This window comes from Monodon monoceros, unplaced genomic scaffold (assembly GCF_005190385.1).
Source record: "Monodon monoceros isolate NGI ecotype Baffin Bay Population unplaced genomic scaffold, NGI_Narwhal_1 Super_Scaffold_13, whole genome shotgun sequence".
Lineage (NCBI taxonomy): Eukaryota > Metazoa > Chordata > Mammalia > Artiodactyla > Monodontidae > Monodon > Monodon monoceros.
Window position 1 is genome coordinate 85,930,162 of NW_021703769.1, and position 15,365 is coordinate 85,945,526.

The window sequence follows — 15,365 nt, forward strand, 5'->3', positions numbered from 1 at the left end:
AGCACCACGGAGTGAGGGACCCAGACCCCAGCGAGGCCCCAGCACACACTTGCTGAATCTTTATTGCACCTTTACCACATTGCAAACTATTCCACGAAAATGCCGTGAAAGTAACCAGCTGCCCGGCCACATGACTGTGTCACACACGTGCACAGGCTTGCGAAGCAAGTCAGCAGGTGCTCCGAGGCAGCCTGGGCAGCCAGGTAACGACTGGTCCTTCACGTCGCCCAAAAGCTACGCGGTGTTCATCTGTCGACGGGAGTCCGTGACAGCCTCAGGAGCCTCCTGCAGCCCCAGACACCTCAGCCCCGGGCAGGGAGGAGAGTTTTTACTGTACGTTCGGTCCAGAGGGGGAGCCCTTCGCAGGGGCACTTGGCCCTGCCGGGTGGCCCTCCGTGTGACTTGCTGGGTGGTCGGGGTCTGCATAGACGTCTCTATTTATGTACATTTACACCAGGTATAAATACAAAATAGTAAGTAAAGCCTTCCTTTCCATACAAAAGGGTGGTGGGCCGCCGCCAGGCCGCCTCTGTCCACGGGGGCGGAGTGCGCTCCCGCCGGCCCGCCCTGGTCTGGAAAGTGAGGACACGCGTCCCCGGGCAGCCCGTCCGCTCTTGCGTTGGCCCGTGTGCCCCGGCAGCTGGCCTGGCCACGGCTCGCGGTCACTACCTCCCGGCAGAGGCTCTGTGCTCGGGGCTGAGGTCGTCCTCCACGACAGCGGGCAGCCCGTTCTTCTCCACGCAGTCCCTGACCGCCTGCAGCACGACGCGCAGCCGCCGGTCCAGAGCCTCCAGGTGCGGCCGGTACAGGACGGGGGCCACGCGGTCCCTACGCAGGGACTCGGCCATCAGCAGACTCAGCTTGTACTCCTCCTTGGCCAGGAGCTGCAGCCGCAGGTGCGTGGACCTCCTGACCCTGCGGGGAGAATGGCGTCAGGCCGGCACTGGGAGGAAGAGCCTGGCCGTCGCTGCAGCCGCCCGGAGCGCGGTGCCGGCCCAGCCCTTGGCCCACTCCAGCCCCGGCCTCTCAGAAGCACGCGGTGAGGGTCCTGCCTCCAGGAGGGGCCCGGGTGGGCCCAGCGGTGTCCAACGGGCCCCTGTTACTCCCGGCAGACGGTAGCGGGGAGGGAGGCAGCCCCGGCTTGGCTTGCTCGTTGTCTGGGCCAGGCGACACGGAGCTGCCCCGGGGCCGAGCAGATGTTTAGCCCCACAGCCTGTTTCCCCAACTGCTAAAGGAGGGGCCGGGCTGGGAGCCCCGAGAAAGGTGGCAGAGTGGGAGCCGGGGCTTCGGTGTCTCCTGCTGCAAGGTGGGCTGTTGCGGTGACAAGGAGCTGGGTCCCGGAGGAGCTCTGGGAACTGCCGGGGTGGGACAGGAAGGCCGCGGCTGCAGCAGCATCCGGCCTCCTGTGCAGTGACAGGGCCAGCCCAGGGGTGGGGCCCTCGGGGAGGGGCAGAGCCGCACCTGCAGCACTGCTGTAAAGGCACCAGGATGGAAAGCTCGTCGTGGGAGTATTTTCCAAACCTACGGGAAGAAGAACAGAGCTATGGAGAGGCCACTCGCAGGGGGACACCGTGCGCAGAGCCCGGGCACTGGGACGGGAGCATCAGAGCAGGCGGTGCCCGCGTGGGCCCTGCCTGGCGTTGCGGGGGCCTGGCCCCTGCTCTCCAGCCTTGGGTGCAGGGCCTGGGACGAGGCAGGTGCCTGAAAGCGGCCTGACCTTCTGGCCACTGGACTGAGCAGAGGTTCGAAGGGGTGAGTCCTGGGCAGGCTGAGTGGAGAAGGCTCGAGGGCGGGTCAGCCGAGAGTCTAGCTGCAGGGCTGTCTTCTACAGCTGGGAACGAGTGACCCACAGACGTAACTGCCCAGGTGCCCAGAGCTGATTCCCCTGAGGCGTCTGAGAACTTGCAGCTCTGACCGCTGGAGTGGTCTGTCCCCTGCACACACACCCACTGCAGGCCTCAGTCTCCCCAGCTCACAGGCTCACAGGAGTCCTGGCCAGAACCCTGCGTCACATAGGGGGGCCTTTGGGGGCTGTGCCGTCCCTCCCCACAGAGCGCCTGCTCCCCCAGGTCTGGGTGGGGACACGGCCAGCCCTTCGCTGCGTCTGGAAGGACTCACCCTCTCCCATTGTCCAAGTGAATGATAAACGTTTTGTTCCCAAACTTCTCGAAGGTCTCGTAGTGATGGCGGTCCATGTTTCCTGTAGGGACAAGCCTGCTGGGAGCCTGTGCAGCTCAGAGGCGTCCCCTCCCTCCCCCGTCTGGCCTCCAAGCTGGCAGAACCGAGTACAAGCAGGACCACGGTGGCTGGATCTGTGTCAGGCGTTCCCAGGGCAGGCCGGTGGCCCCGGACATACCCATGAGGAAGTCGAAGATGGTCATGTCCATGATGTCCAGGATGCGGTGGCTGCTGTCGTAGGGGGGCGTCTGCTTCACCTCCTCGCAGTAGTCAGGGTCTACTTCCCACCTGCAGGGGAGCTGGCATGAGAAGAGCGGGCTCCCCTGTAGACAGGAGGACCCAACCAACCTCTGGGGCTGCCCAGCTCAGTACACCGGGTTCACGGGGCAGCAAGAGGCACCGGGTGAGAAAAGGTGTCACCGCAGAACAGACTGTGGGAAGATGATACTGACCAGCGGTGGGCTGAGGCTGCATTAACAGGAGCATGGGGCTGGGAGGTGATGGAGCCACAGCACGCGGATGCCACGTATTTGGGGGGGGGCCTGGACAGCACACTTGCAAGGACGTCTCCGTGGCTGGAGGGACTGTGTCTCTCTTGCAAGAAGAGCAGAGGTCTGAAGCCTCGTCTTAACACGGACAGATCCCAGCGGCCAGTGAGCACCCAGTTCCCAAGTGAGGGGCCCTTTCTGGTCATCTGCTCCCACACACTTGGCCCTGCCACTCCTCACACCGAGCTTGTTCCCTGCTGCAGGTCGGGCAGAAGCCAGCCCTCCGGAGACCCCGGGGAGTCAGGATCCTGGAGTCCCCGCCCAACGTGCCCCCGACTCACTCTGCCTTCTTGCGCTTGTGGTATGAGCGTCGCCAGGGGTTCCGCCAGGTCTTCCTCTTGGCCAGGGCCAGGTCAGGCAGAAAGGCGGCCAGCGAGCCCTCGATCTGGTCTGGCCGCCCGCACAGGGCATGCTCCGTGGAGCAGTAGTAAGAGCATTCCCCGTAGAAGCAGATGTTGTTGGCTGTGGGTGGGGGACACGCAGGCAGTGGGGCCACTCGGGCAGCGTCCCCGTGCCGGCCCCTCCCGGACATCCACCCTGGGCCAGCATGTCTGCGCCACATCCGACTCGTCCCTCCCCTGGGCAGGGCTCACCCACACTCTCACGCCTGACCTCAGCCGCCTGCTCCAACCCCGCATCACAGACCCTGGGGCCACACAGCTCGGGACTCAGAGCTCGGACCTGAACCCGGGCTCTTCCTCGTTACCCTCGAAACTAAGTCTGGAGTCTGTGGGGATTCTGTCCAGTGGCTTGAAAAAGGCCCTCATACCAAGAAAAAAAAGTGACTCAGCCGGGGGGGAGAGGCTTGCAAACTGTAAGCTAATAAGCATCCAGTATTTGCACACAGAAGAGCTCTTACGTCTCAGTAATGAGGAGATGAACAACCCAGTCAATAAATGGGCAAAGGAATTCAAAGGGTATTTCTCCAAAGAAAATATAGAAATGGCCAACAAGGACACGAAAAGATGCTCGACAGCGTTAGTTACCAGGGAAATGCAAACCAAATCCACAATTTCTCAACCAGTAGGATAGTTTTGATCAAAAGAACAGATAATAACTAGTGTGTTGAGGGTGTGGAGAAGTTGGATCCCTAACACAGTGCTGGTGGGAATGTCAAATGGTGCAGCCGCTGCGAAAAACAGTCAGTAAGTTGGACCCAGAACTACCACATGACCCGGCCATCCCACTCCCAGGCGCACGCCCGAGAGGAATGGAGACACATCCACACACACACTTGCACACAGATGTTCACAGCAGGCCATTCCGGCAGTCAGAGTGGAACCAACCCACGTGCTCGTCAAGGGATGGGCAGATAAACACAGCGCGGTTCATCCATAAAGTGGAACAGTATTAAACCACAGAAGGAATGAAGTGTAACACCTGCTACCACGTGGATGAACCGTGAGCATTACGCCCAGTGGATGAAGCCAGACACCGCTCACGTGAAACACCGGGAACAGGCAAACCCATGGGGAGACAATGGCAGCTGCCGGGCAGAGCGGGGGTGACTTTGAATAGGGGAGGGGTTTCTGTGGGGTGAGCAAATGTCCTGGAACCAGATAGTAGTGACTTGCACAGCACTGAGGATGTACTAAAAACCACTGAGCGGCACACTTCAAATGTTGGCTTGACGACGTGTGGATTATACCCCCACAGAGAAGAGTGATTTGAGAAGCACTGGGCGGGGAGCAGGCCGCAGCCACACCTCAGTGCTGGGCGCTGTGGGTCTGTCCGTGCAGTTACCAACCGAACCATGTCCTCAGGGTCAACCACTTCCTTCCTTTGCTGGGGAAACAAACCCCAAGCCTGGGGTGTGCAGAAATACAGGGCCAGGGCCCCAGGCACCACTGCAGGCCCCCTTCCCTCCCTGTGCGAACAGCTGGTTCCAGGGCCAGGGGTCCCCCCTCCTGCTGCACAGCCTGCCCGAGTGACACTTGTGACCTTCTCTGGCTACAGACAGCAGTCACACCCCCTGGAATGGAAGCGCAGGCTCGGTGGCTCCTCTGAACACGCAGAGTCTCAGCCAGGTCGGGACACGGGGATGGGAGCAGCTCCCACACACCCCCTGCCCCCCCCCCCCCCCCCCCCCCCCCCCCCCCCCCCCCCCCCCCCCCCCACCTCAGGATCTCGCAGCTGCTGCTGAGTGATGACTGTCAGGCGATCAAAGAAAGATCAGCCTGAGGTCTCGTCTGTGGAGACACAGTTCAATCTCAGCCCATTGTCAGGAGGAAAATACTTTTCTGAGCCCTGGAATCGGTCCCTCTAACAGCCTACACTGGCTTTAGATGGACTCATGTGAAAAGACAGGCAGTCCCTTGGGCCCACGGCCTCTTCTTCATCAGAGACCCAAATCCAGTCTCTAAAGGGACGTCCAGGGTGGGGCTCCGATAGCCCATAGCCTCTAGCTTCTCAGCTGGGCAGCCTCGGGGAAGGCCCTTCACCTCTCTGTGCCTCGGTCTCCCCTGAACGGGGGCTGCAGCAGTTTTGAGGCTGAGTGTTAAACTTGTGACCCGAGGGAGGAGTGAGGGGCCGGTCACGGCAGTGCCCTGCATGTGGAGAGGAGGGCGCTTGAGGAGGCAGTCCTGGCTCATCTTATAATGACACTCCAGACAGACAGCTGGGGGTGGCCGGGGCCAGGTAGCCAGGAGGGCCTGCCTGCTCCAGCCCCAGAGGACTTGGATGAGATGCGCTGCCTGTGCAGGGAGCCTCGTCTCTGCGAGGATCAGTGTCGATCAGAGGACCAACACCTGCCAGCCTGAGGGTCCCGGACGGTCTAGGTGCGCCGTTCTCTGAATGTTTCAGGGGTTTGCCGGCTGGAGGCTGCCAAGATGTCACGTGGGGCAGGGCTTCTGAGGGGGGTGCTGAGGATGCCCGGGTGCAGTTCTGGGAACCCCTCTGGCCCTCAGTGGGACACTGACTGGGCACTGACCACAGTGTGTGGACAGAGGCCCAGTGACCACCCAGCCAGACCGCGGCCGACATGGCAGGAAAAGGGCCGATTTAAAGGTGGGGCTGAGTGGCTGGGAGGGGGCAGGAGAGGCTCCTGGGGGGTTCACACGGGGCCCCTGTAGAAGCCCACAGAATTTGCACAGGAGGACGGGCTGATCCCAGGATATGAGGCACGTCCATAGGAATCTGCTGGGAAAGCACGAGGAACGTGTTCCGTAGAAGACGTGGGCTCCGGCCGCTGGCCTCCGCGCAGCCCCACGGTGGCAGGCACTCGGCTGTCCCACAGTCCAACGTAGCCCTGCACCTCCGGCCGCTCACTGCTGCCCTGGGCCCGCCGGCAGGAGGGCCGCCTCCACCTCTCACCCCCCGGGCTCCCTGCCCCCCCCCACCCCCCCAGGCCCCTGGAGGTGGAAGGGAGCTGGCGTGGATTAAAGTCTACAGGGAAGCTCGGCATCTATGGCGAGTTTGGCCTCCGATGGGTGCAGGAGTGCAAGCAGAGCCAAAGTGGTCCAAATGAATCCCGACAGATTTCATTTTCCAAAATGAGGTCAAAGCTGGCTGCTTAAGAGAAAAGCAAACCTCTGCCAGGGCTTTCAGGAAGAGATCTGGCTGACAGAGCAGGGGCGGTGGGGACACAAACAGTCTGGTCAGAGAGGGTGGGTGTCAGGAGTGGCAGGCCAAGCTGAGCCTGCAGCCAGCTGCTCCGAGGAGAGTGTTCAGGAGCGCGACCCAGGCGGGGAACTCGGGCGCCAAGCAGGATTCTCGGAGAAACCCGCGGGGCCTGGGAGAGCAGCTGGGAGCTGGGAACCCAAGTGGGTCCAGCTGTCAGGACCGACCACAGTCAGAGTGACGGCTCTGCTCAGGGTGAGGACGGGTGTCGGCATGAGGCTGTGTACTCGGGGACAACCAGGGAGACCGACAGTCATGATTCGTGCGGAGGACAGGGTGGGACGCCAGCATCTCAGCTCATCTGCTTAGGCTAACAACTGACTCCATCTTCTGGTTGTAGAAAGGAGTCCCCACTCAAAGCCCAGGCTAAGGCTGCCTTTCCCCAGAAGAACACGGAGCGGACATCAACTCGGAGGCCCCTCTGCCCCAGAGGAAGTGGAATCCAGCGCAGAAACCCCTTGATTTGTGTCCCTTTCTCAAGATTTCAAACTTCAATCCCTCCCTTTCCTTGTGGCAGGTTACATCATCCCTTCCGCTCAGGGCCCTCAACTGTCGGGGCAGAGCTCAGAAATGAAAGAGAAAATGCTGGGACAGGCAACAGTGTGGGTGACTCTCAAAATAACCACGTCGAGGGAAAGACAAAGAACAGGCCCAAGGCCACCCAGCCTCCACTGGCAGAAGCAACCCAATCCACAGATAGAAGGTGGGCCCCAGGCCATCTGGGGGGACGCAGGGGCGGGAGGGGACTCTGGGGGACGGACACGGTCACCATCTCGAACGTGGGGATAGTTCAGACTCCAAACGTCAGTTAAACCATTTAAAAATGGGGATGTGGAAACGATGGGCCACCCCAGGGCCTGAGAGAGGAATCCCACGCAGGTGCTCGGCGAGGCTGGGGCGCCTGCCGCTGTGGCTGCGTCACCTGAACCTTCCCACCTGTGCCATGACAGAGGCAGGGGCACACGCCCCCGGACAGGCCTGTCCCACCCAACCACGCGGCTCGGGCACAGGCAAGGCGACCCCGGAAAGCCCTCAAAGACCCCTCCCGACGCACAGGCTCTCACTTTGCCCTTTGGTTTCTGGTCACATGGGTGAGACACTGACACAAAAGGGAATGAGAACCCTCCTGCCTTGGGCGGGTGGGTGGGTTTCTGCCCTACTTTCCTCTCTTTATGGGCTCTGAGGAGCCAGACGAGGCTCTCGGTGAGCAATGGATGGCAAACATGGAGCTTCATGAAATTAAGGACGTGTGGGCCTCAGTTCTGATGAATTTATGAATGCAGCTGAGAAGCGTGCCGAGCATGTCAATCTGAACATCAGTCTACAAGAAAGGAGTTTCTAGGCCGGGCTTTTATTCGCCAGCAGGTCTTCAGACACAGACAATCCAGGGCCTTATGTGGCTTCTGTTGGCATGAACTAACTGGGGTGGGTGCCAGGCATGGCCGAGGCATTCCTGCAGGGGAGCGGGGGGCGAGGTCCACTCTGTGGATCTCGGTGTCCCAGCTGGGCCACTCCACTCTGCTTGCCGGCATCACTGGGACAACTCAAAATGTTCCAAGATGAAATACAAGAGAGTTCTCCATGGCTCAAGCCTAGTGAGCGTGGGCGCCTGGAACAGCTCAGCGCAGGGCCTGGCGCAAAGGAAGTGCTTGGGAAAGGGATGGGCGGATCGTGGAGCCCCAAGTACCACATCTGAAACAGGCTGGGGCAGGTAACTCAGCAGAGCGTGACTTACATTTAAGGTTTATAATATGAAGTCTTGAAGGTTTTCATAAACGTCAGCACCTCCTGGTACATGGAGCGTGCAGGGTACCCGAGTGCAAGGGGAACCAGTGTCAACCCTCCAGGGGACCAGGTGAAGTCGCTGCTCCCCGCCGGCACTTGGTGGAAGAGGGGGGCGCAGCACAGCCCCTGCCACTATGGGAGGGTCTTGCTGGGGTGTTTTAAATCTGGGGGAGTCCAAAGAACGGAGTTCCCCTCTGGCCGGACCACCTGAAGGAGACCCCCGAAGAGGTGACGAATTTCCTTTTGCCTTTGGTAGAAACAACATCTATGCCAGCCCGGGGGGCGGAGTCAGGAACGATCAAGACTTTTAGACTTAGGGTGTGTGGCACGCGGTGCAGGGGCAGGTTACCTGGGGAATGAGGTTACCTGGGGAAATGAAGAAGGTTCTCCACAGCTTCTTGTCCCGCGTGACGTCCCGGATCTCCTTGGTCATGTTGACCATCCTACCAGCCACGGGAGGGACCCGGCGGAAGTCCAGGATCCTGGCAGAAGGACAGGGAAAGGAGTCCTCACCTCCGTACCCTCCAGCCGCTCCCACCGGAGCTGAGTGGACACCTCACTCTCCTCCATTAGGCCCAGACCCCTCACGTCGGCTGCCCACCCTCCTCCCCAGCAGCAAGGGGCCTGTGAGGCCAGAAAGAATTTGCATTCTGCTGGCAGAGCTGCCCTGAGACAGGTGATCACGGAGGGAAGGAGCCCAGTTTTGCGAGACTCATGACCTTTGGTCTTGCCAGAGAGGCTGATGCCCTGTGAGTCTCCTCTTTTCTCCCCTTTATTCCCGACGGCTGGCTCTCTACCCTGGGTTACCTGGGCAACTCCTGTCGGCCAGGCACACAGCAGGGCACGGCCATGGGGTGACAATGCCACGAGGGTGCCGGCGGGAGGGCTCACCTGTCCAGGTGGAAGGCAGCGATCTCTGCGTTGTGCCTCTCGTAATCGGAGAAATAGAAGAAGTCAGGGGGTGTCTCCTGCTCCCTCATTTGCCTGGAGAAAATGGAACAAAACAGAAGTTTATCAAAGAGAAGTCCTCCCAGTGGAAGGGGGCGTGTGGATCGTACCAACTCCGGGGAGCTGACTGTCGAATTCCCAAGGATTCTGGGAACAAGTTGTTAAATGTAGTCATTGTTAAAAATTAAATTATATAGGGAATTCCCCGGTGGTCCAATGGTTACAACTCCAAGCTTTCACTGCCGAAGGTGCGGATTCAATCCCTGGTTGGGGAAGTGAGATCCCACAAGCTGTATGGCACGGCCAAAAAAAAAATAAAAATAAATAAAATTATATAAACCTACAGCTAAATAAGTTGCATTTAAGAATAACCACTTAGGGCTTCCCTGGTGGCGCAGTGGTTGAGAGTCCGCCTGCCGATGCAGGGGACACGGGTTCGTGCCCCGGTCCGGGAAGATCCCACATGCCGTGGAGCGGCTGGGCCCGTGAACCATGGCCGCTGAGCCTGCGCATCCGGAGCCTGTGCTCCGCAACGGGAGAGGCCACAGCAGTGAGAGGCCCGCCTACCGCAAAAAAAACAAAAAAAAAGAATAACCACTTAGATCTCACGATGTCCCAGCTATTTCCTGAGCTGAGGCTGCTCCTCTTGTCTGCAGGTGGAAACCCGTGCTGGGACACCTGTTCCCAGCCCACCTCGGCGACCTCGTGCGGGGAGCCTGAAGCCTGGAAGTGTCTGCACTGTGGAAATCGGCAGACTCTGCCCATCAGGCTTTAATAACCACAGGGGCTGGTTATTAAATGATGATCAACACCCCCCCCCCCCACCGCCCACCATATGCAGATTCTCGTGAGAGGCTGCTGGTGAGGATGGCCAGGCAGCAGAGGACCCGCCCTGAGCAAGCGACTTCCCCGGGTGTGAGCCGGGGCCCGGGTCAGGTTGTGCAAACTGACCCCAACCTGCTGTCGCTGCCCGGCCGCTGCCTGGACAGAGGGCTCCCCGGGGGTGTGCAGGAGGCACGAGGACTGCAGAACCCGTCTCTGAAGCCCACAAGGTGACCGCCGTCCGTGTCCCCAGGGCACCAGTGGCCTGCCTCCGCCCCTGCCCTGGGTCTTACCATGTCCCTGAGTGGAGCTGAGATCGCCACACTGTCTCCTGGGCCTCTGCTCTGAGGCCTCCGCTCTGCTGTTCCATCTTCCTGGAAAAGCCTTCCCTCCATGTCTCCCAGTGGCTCAGTCGGCATTCCCAAATGTGTGTCCCACCCCACCAGGCCCTCAGGCTCCCAGCACAAAAGGGGTCCTCAGTCAAAGGAGTTTGGAGTCTGGGTAACGGCCCCACTGGAGCGCACGTGAGCACCGCGAAGGCTCGCAAGTGCTGCAGCCTTGTCCACGGGGTTCGCGGCACAGCGCCACTCTCTGCAACTGTGAGGACTGCTGGCTAAGCTCTCAGCTCTCAGCGCAGTCCCCCTGCCGCCTGAGGCAGCTCCTTCACAAGCCTTCCACGCTGCCACAGTGAGCACGGCCACTGCTGGTCCCTCCCCTCCCAGGCTGGTGAGCAGACAGCAGCGTGCTCCACCCCACACCACCTCCGGGAAGCCCTGCCGGGCCGCCGGCTGCTCCTGCGCTGCGCTGGGCGCCCCCATCGCAGTGTGTGGGGCGAGGGGAGCACCGCCTGGCCCTCCGCGGACTCCACATCCCCCCAGGATGTGAGGACTAAGGGGCTCCAGGAGCCTGTCGGCTCTAACGCGCCGAGCCCCACCGTGAGCGGCAGACAGCCCCTCCACCTGGCCAAGGGACAGGAGGCCACGTGCAGGACTCTGCTGAAGGGTGGACGTCACCCTGCAGACATCAGTGCTTAGCAGGCGGCTGGGGGCAAACACGGTGAGGGCCAGGCTTTGACCTCACATTTTGGGGCGTTTGCCCACTGTCCAAAGTCATGTGGGAGCAAACACACTCCCTGCATGAGATCCAGGTCCGTTCCGGGCCCCGCCTCCACCGCTGGGGACAATTTCCCCAGGAGGCCACCTGGCGGCACCCAGGGAGGAAACCCAACCCTCAGCCTAATAAGAATTTACCAAATGCCAGCGATCTTCTCTGAGCTGGGAAACACAGATCGGGCGAGAGTCAAGGGCCTCCCATGATCTGGCCCACACCTCCCACTCAAGGCGGAGGCTGTCCAGTACGGGCTTGAATGCGCCAGCGACAGGAGACTCACCACATTTCCCCAGGTAACTCTCCCAGCCTGGCTTCCCTGAGTCCTTACTCCCCAAAATGCAGCTTGAGTTGGCCAGAGACCACCTGACCCCAAGCATCTGGACCCAACCGCCAGCCGACATCACTGCTAAGCACCCAGGCACACGCACAGGTATTGAGTGCTGGAGAGCCACCCTCAGGAAACTGAGGCCACGTGGGGAGGACCAGACCCAGGCCTCAGTCCAGTGGGTTGCACATCCACTGGGGGCTCCCTCGCTCCCTGTGCTCTCAGAGCTCCTGACGGGACTCGCCCCTTTCCCCGTGCTTCCCCAAATGTCACCTGAATCAGCCTTTCCAGAACCAGCTTGTGACTCTGGGAACAGACCAGTGTTCACGATTCCAGCTGGTGTTAACTCTGGCCTGGGCAGGACTCTGACTGGGGACAACCCTGGCCTTGCACCAGTCCCTTTGTGAGCCACTTAGGGATACCCTGCAGACGGCTGCTGGTGACCGAGGCACAGGCCACCTAGTCACCTGGCTGAGCTGGAGGTGGCTGGCGTGCATTTCCCAGTCACAGACCCTGCAGGGGGCTGGCACCCAGGGTGGGGACTGCTCAGCACCCGGGAGAAGGCAAGGCCACGCTGGCCAGGGCTCCTGAGACATCAAGGAAACCAAGTTCAGGCTTCCTGGTGGAATCTCCTGACTTTTAAATGCTGGCAAGTAAATTTCCTTTTTTGAAAAACACTGTGGGTCGAATTAAATATGTGAGCCTCCCTCACTGGAAGCCACCCATGCTCTGGGTCTGCAGCGGCTGGAGGACTGGGTATTTCTGAGATTGAAGGTGGTGGTTGACTCAACTGAGAACCCCTGGCCGAGCCCAGCACTGTCTACACAACACTGGTTCTACGGACTTTGATGTTTAAACTGGAAGAGAGCTGGTGCAGATTTAAGTCAGATTTCTTCCCTGCAGACCCCAGAACAGCCCTCCCCGCAAGGCAGCGTCTCCCAGTTGCACAGCCTGCAAACCCCACCCGATACGTCCCCGGCCTTTTATTTTTTCAGTCTGTCGTGGAATTAAGAATTATTTTCGTTGGAAAATACATCAGAACTCACCACCAGCTCCTAGGGCAGAGCCCCTCAAAGAGAGCCCTACAAAAACGTACGAAGCTGTGGGCCCTCAGAGTCCCCGGGGCCATGCCTGGGGCTGGCGGCACAGCTCTCGCCCGTGCTGCCAGGGGATCGGCCATTCTCACCCCACCCAGGGGCTCCGGGTCACTGACTCTGCTTCTCAGCGTGGCCTGCACTGCCCTCCCCAGCCCAGCAGGACTTTCCTCGGTGATGGACATGCTCTACACCTCACAGGCACACCCAGATGTTGGACACAGGACCCAACCTTCACATTTTATTTTAATTAACTTACACATAAACAGGCACATGTGGCTGGTGGCTACTGTCCTGGACAGTGCAGATCTAGAGGACGGCCTTTCTGAGGCCTCTCTGCTCCCTCCGACTGTCCCTCTGCCCGTATATCCTCACCCCTGGGTCCTCCTCTGCCCTCTGTCTCCCAGGCTCTGCCTCTCCACTCAGCTCGTGGCTCCCCTGACCCAACAGGGCTCTCTGCCTGCCCTCCCAGTGGACCTTCCTTCTTCCACTTTCTCGGCCAGGCCATCATCACCATCACCAGTGCTTCAGCCTTTGTTCCCTCTCCCTCACCCTGGCCCACCCCTCTGAGCAGGTCACACACGTGGAATGCAGGTGGCTCTGAGCCCTGCTGCTCTGGGAAAAGCCCAGCCACTTCCTGAAGGCACTGTGACCAGGCTCCGGAACAGTTCCTGGTACCTTCCCATCTCCCGCCTTGGGGTTTTCCGGTGACCTCTGTCCCCAGGCCATTTACAGGAAGGCAGCTCTGCTCACCTCCTGGCGTCCTTACCAGCCAGTTCACGCCTGGGAGAACTCAGGGAGTCTTGGAGTTCCATTTATCTGCTGTGGGGAGGATGCTGGCACATCTCAGGGCGCAGGTGCTGAGCAAGGGATAACCTGGGAGCGTCTATGGGATACCAGGGGCCAGGGGCACCGGTCCCACTGTAGAGACTGGGATTTCTTTCCTTGCACTGAGTAGGGAGAAGGTGGACCATGGTCCCCTCCATGGGGGGCCGGCCACCTTCCTGCCACTTCCTGGGCTGCACTGGGGAACAGCAGGTACTTTGGAAAACTACTGAACCCAAAGCACCAGGCAGGAGACTGGACTTGGCTGAACAGGGTCACCTGGCAGCCTCTTCTTCCTCCAGGTGTCCCGGCGGAAGGTGTGCTCAGGTGCAGGAGGGCAGGTGTGGGGTGCGGCCCGCCCCAGGCTTCTTCCTGGGAGGGAAGCATGGAGATGTGAAAAGGAGATGCTATCGGACCCTCTGGAGTTGGCTGAGCACCGAGGGCTGGCCCTGACGAGGGGCGGAGAGCCCAGGGGCCAGGGACCAGCATTTCCTGGAAGGGCACCTGCAGCCCAGGAGTCACGGCCCTCCCCCACCCTGGCCTCGGGACTGCAAGGCAGGGAAATGAAAAGGTGTTAAGGCTGATGACTTCCTGGTCAAACAGCAGCTGAGGAACGAGGCAAACCACGGATTTAGGTGTCTGTTGAAGTGAAAGATGGCCTTGGCAATGGCGACTGGGGTTGAAAAGGGAAGAAAGGTAGAAACTGGTGGAAGTGGGAAGGGCCAGGGTCCGAGGAAGGTCCGGGTCCGCTCCTCCTGTCAGGAAGACCCTGGAACTTCACACTCCACCTGGCTCAGACAGTCCGATGGAGCCCCAAGGCCACCAGAAAGCAGGCCCTGGAGGGCGGTCCCTGATACCCTCAAAGCCCAGACCCGCTAAACCCTAGTGAGAGGCTGCTTGGGACCAGTTCTCGGGGCCTCCTGCATGTCCCTCTCTCCTTCCTCTCCAGAGCTGACCACACCCAAACCCCCTTCCTTTAGAGGGACTTCCCTTAGCTCGGAAGGAAGCACAATACTACGTGATTGTGGTTATTCATACTAAAGTGAGAACGACTGCTATGTGGACCTCTCCCAGGAAATCTGTGATCTAAATCCCCAGAATCTGTGAATACGGCTACCTTAAATGGCAAGAGGAACTTTGCAGATGTGACTTAGTTAAGGATCTTGAGATGAGGAGATTATCCTGGATTATCTGCACGGGCCCTAAGTCATCAAAAGGGTCCTTATTAGAGGGAAGCACAGGGAGATCTGAAGCCAGAAGAGGCTACACTGGCGGCCCTGAAGATGGAGGCTCTGGCGGGGGGGGGGGGGTGTGCGGAAATCTGTTTCCTTCTCTAGCTTCTAGAGGCGCCTGCATTCCTCGGCAGAAAGCCAACTCCAGAGGCTCCAGAAGCCCACAGCCCACAGATCCATTTTAGATTTCGGACCTCCAGAACCGTAAGAGACCAAGCTTGTGTTGCTTTAAGCCACTAAATTTGTGGTAATTTTTTACCACAGGAACAGGGAAGGCGTATGGAATCTTTGGCAACACCAAAGCAGCACAAAGGACACGGTGATTTAGCAACCTTGGAGAGGTTGTGAAATTCCGTCTGCTTCCTCCAGATCTGGTCACGCTGAAATGCATTACACTTTTAAGAAGTGACGCAGAACGTTTCGAGAGAAGTACCTCTGTTTTCACATAAGCTGAGGGGGCAGAATCCGACGCGCATCGTGTGCCCTCCCTGGGCTGCACGATTTGTGCTTGGGGCGCCCCTCAAGGCTCTGATCTTTGCCCCTGTTTTAATGACACAGACGTCTGAGGTTGGGAAAGGGTGAGTGACGTCTGCAGAGTCACATGGCTGGAAATGGCCGGCCCTGGGTCAGGACCCGGGTGTCTGACCCAGTCCTAGGCTCTTTCTTTAGGCCCCAAAGTCAGACATGGCTCCGGGTGTGGGTCTCGAAAGCCTGCGTTTCCTCTGGGATCAGAACTGCCTCTGGGCACAGCGAGGCCGGAAGACGCTGGCTGCCAGCCGCCAGGTCAGGTGCCTAGGCTCACAGGGGACAAGGGGCTGCAGCCCCAGAGGTTTGGCTGCAAGAACCGTCCCCATGTCCCCAAGAAAGGTCCTGGTTCCTG

General features: G+C 59.8%; 1 protein-coding gene across 1 annotated transcript in view; it reads right to left on the reverse strand.

Moving 5' to 3' along the window:
* FAM20C (FAM20C golgi associated secretory pathway kinase) overlaps nt 1-15,365 on the reverse strand; it is a 37,305-nt gene continuing 21,940 nt past the window's right edge. The window contains exons 4-10 of the mRNA XM_029220164.1: nt 9,021-9,113; nt 8,496-8,611; nt 3,008-3,188; nt 2,357-2,466; nt 2,119-2,200; nt 1,462-1,521; nt 1-915 (exon numbers count right to left, since the gene is read on the reverse strand). Coding sequence (XP_029075997.1) covers nt 666-915; nt 1,462-1,521; nt 2,119-2,200; nt 2,357-2,466; nt 3,008-3,188; nt 8,496-8,611; nt 9,021-9,113 — 892 coding nt within the window. The 3' untranslated portion in view covers nt 1-665. The remainder of the gene's footprint in view (nt 916-1,461; nt 1,522-2,118; nt 2,201-2,356; nt 2,467-3,007; nt 3,189-8,495; nt 8,612-9,020; nt 9,114-15,365) is intronic.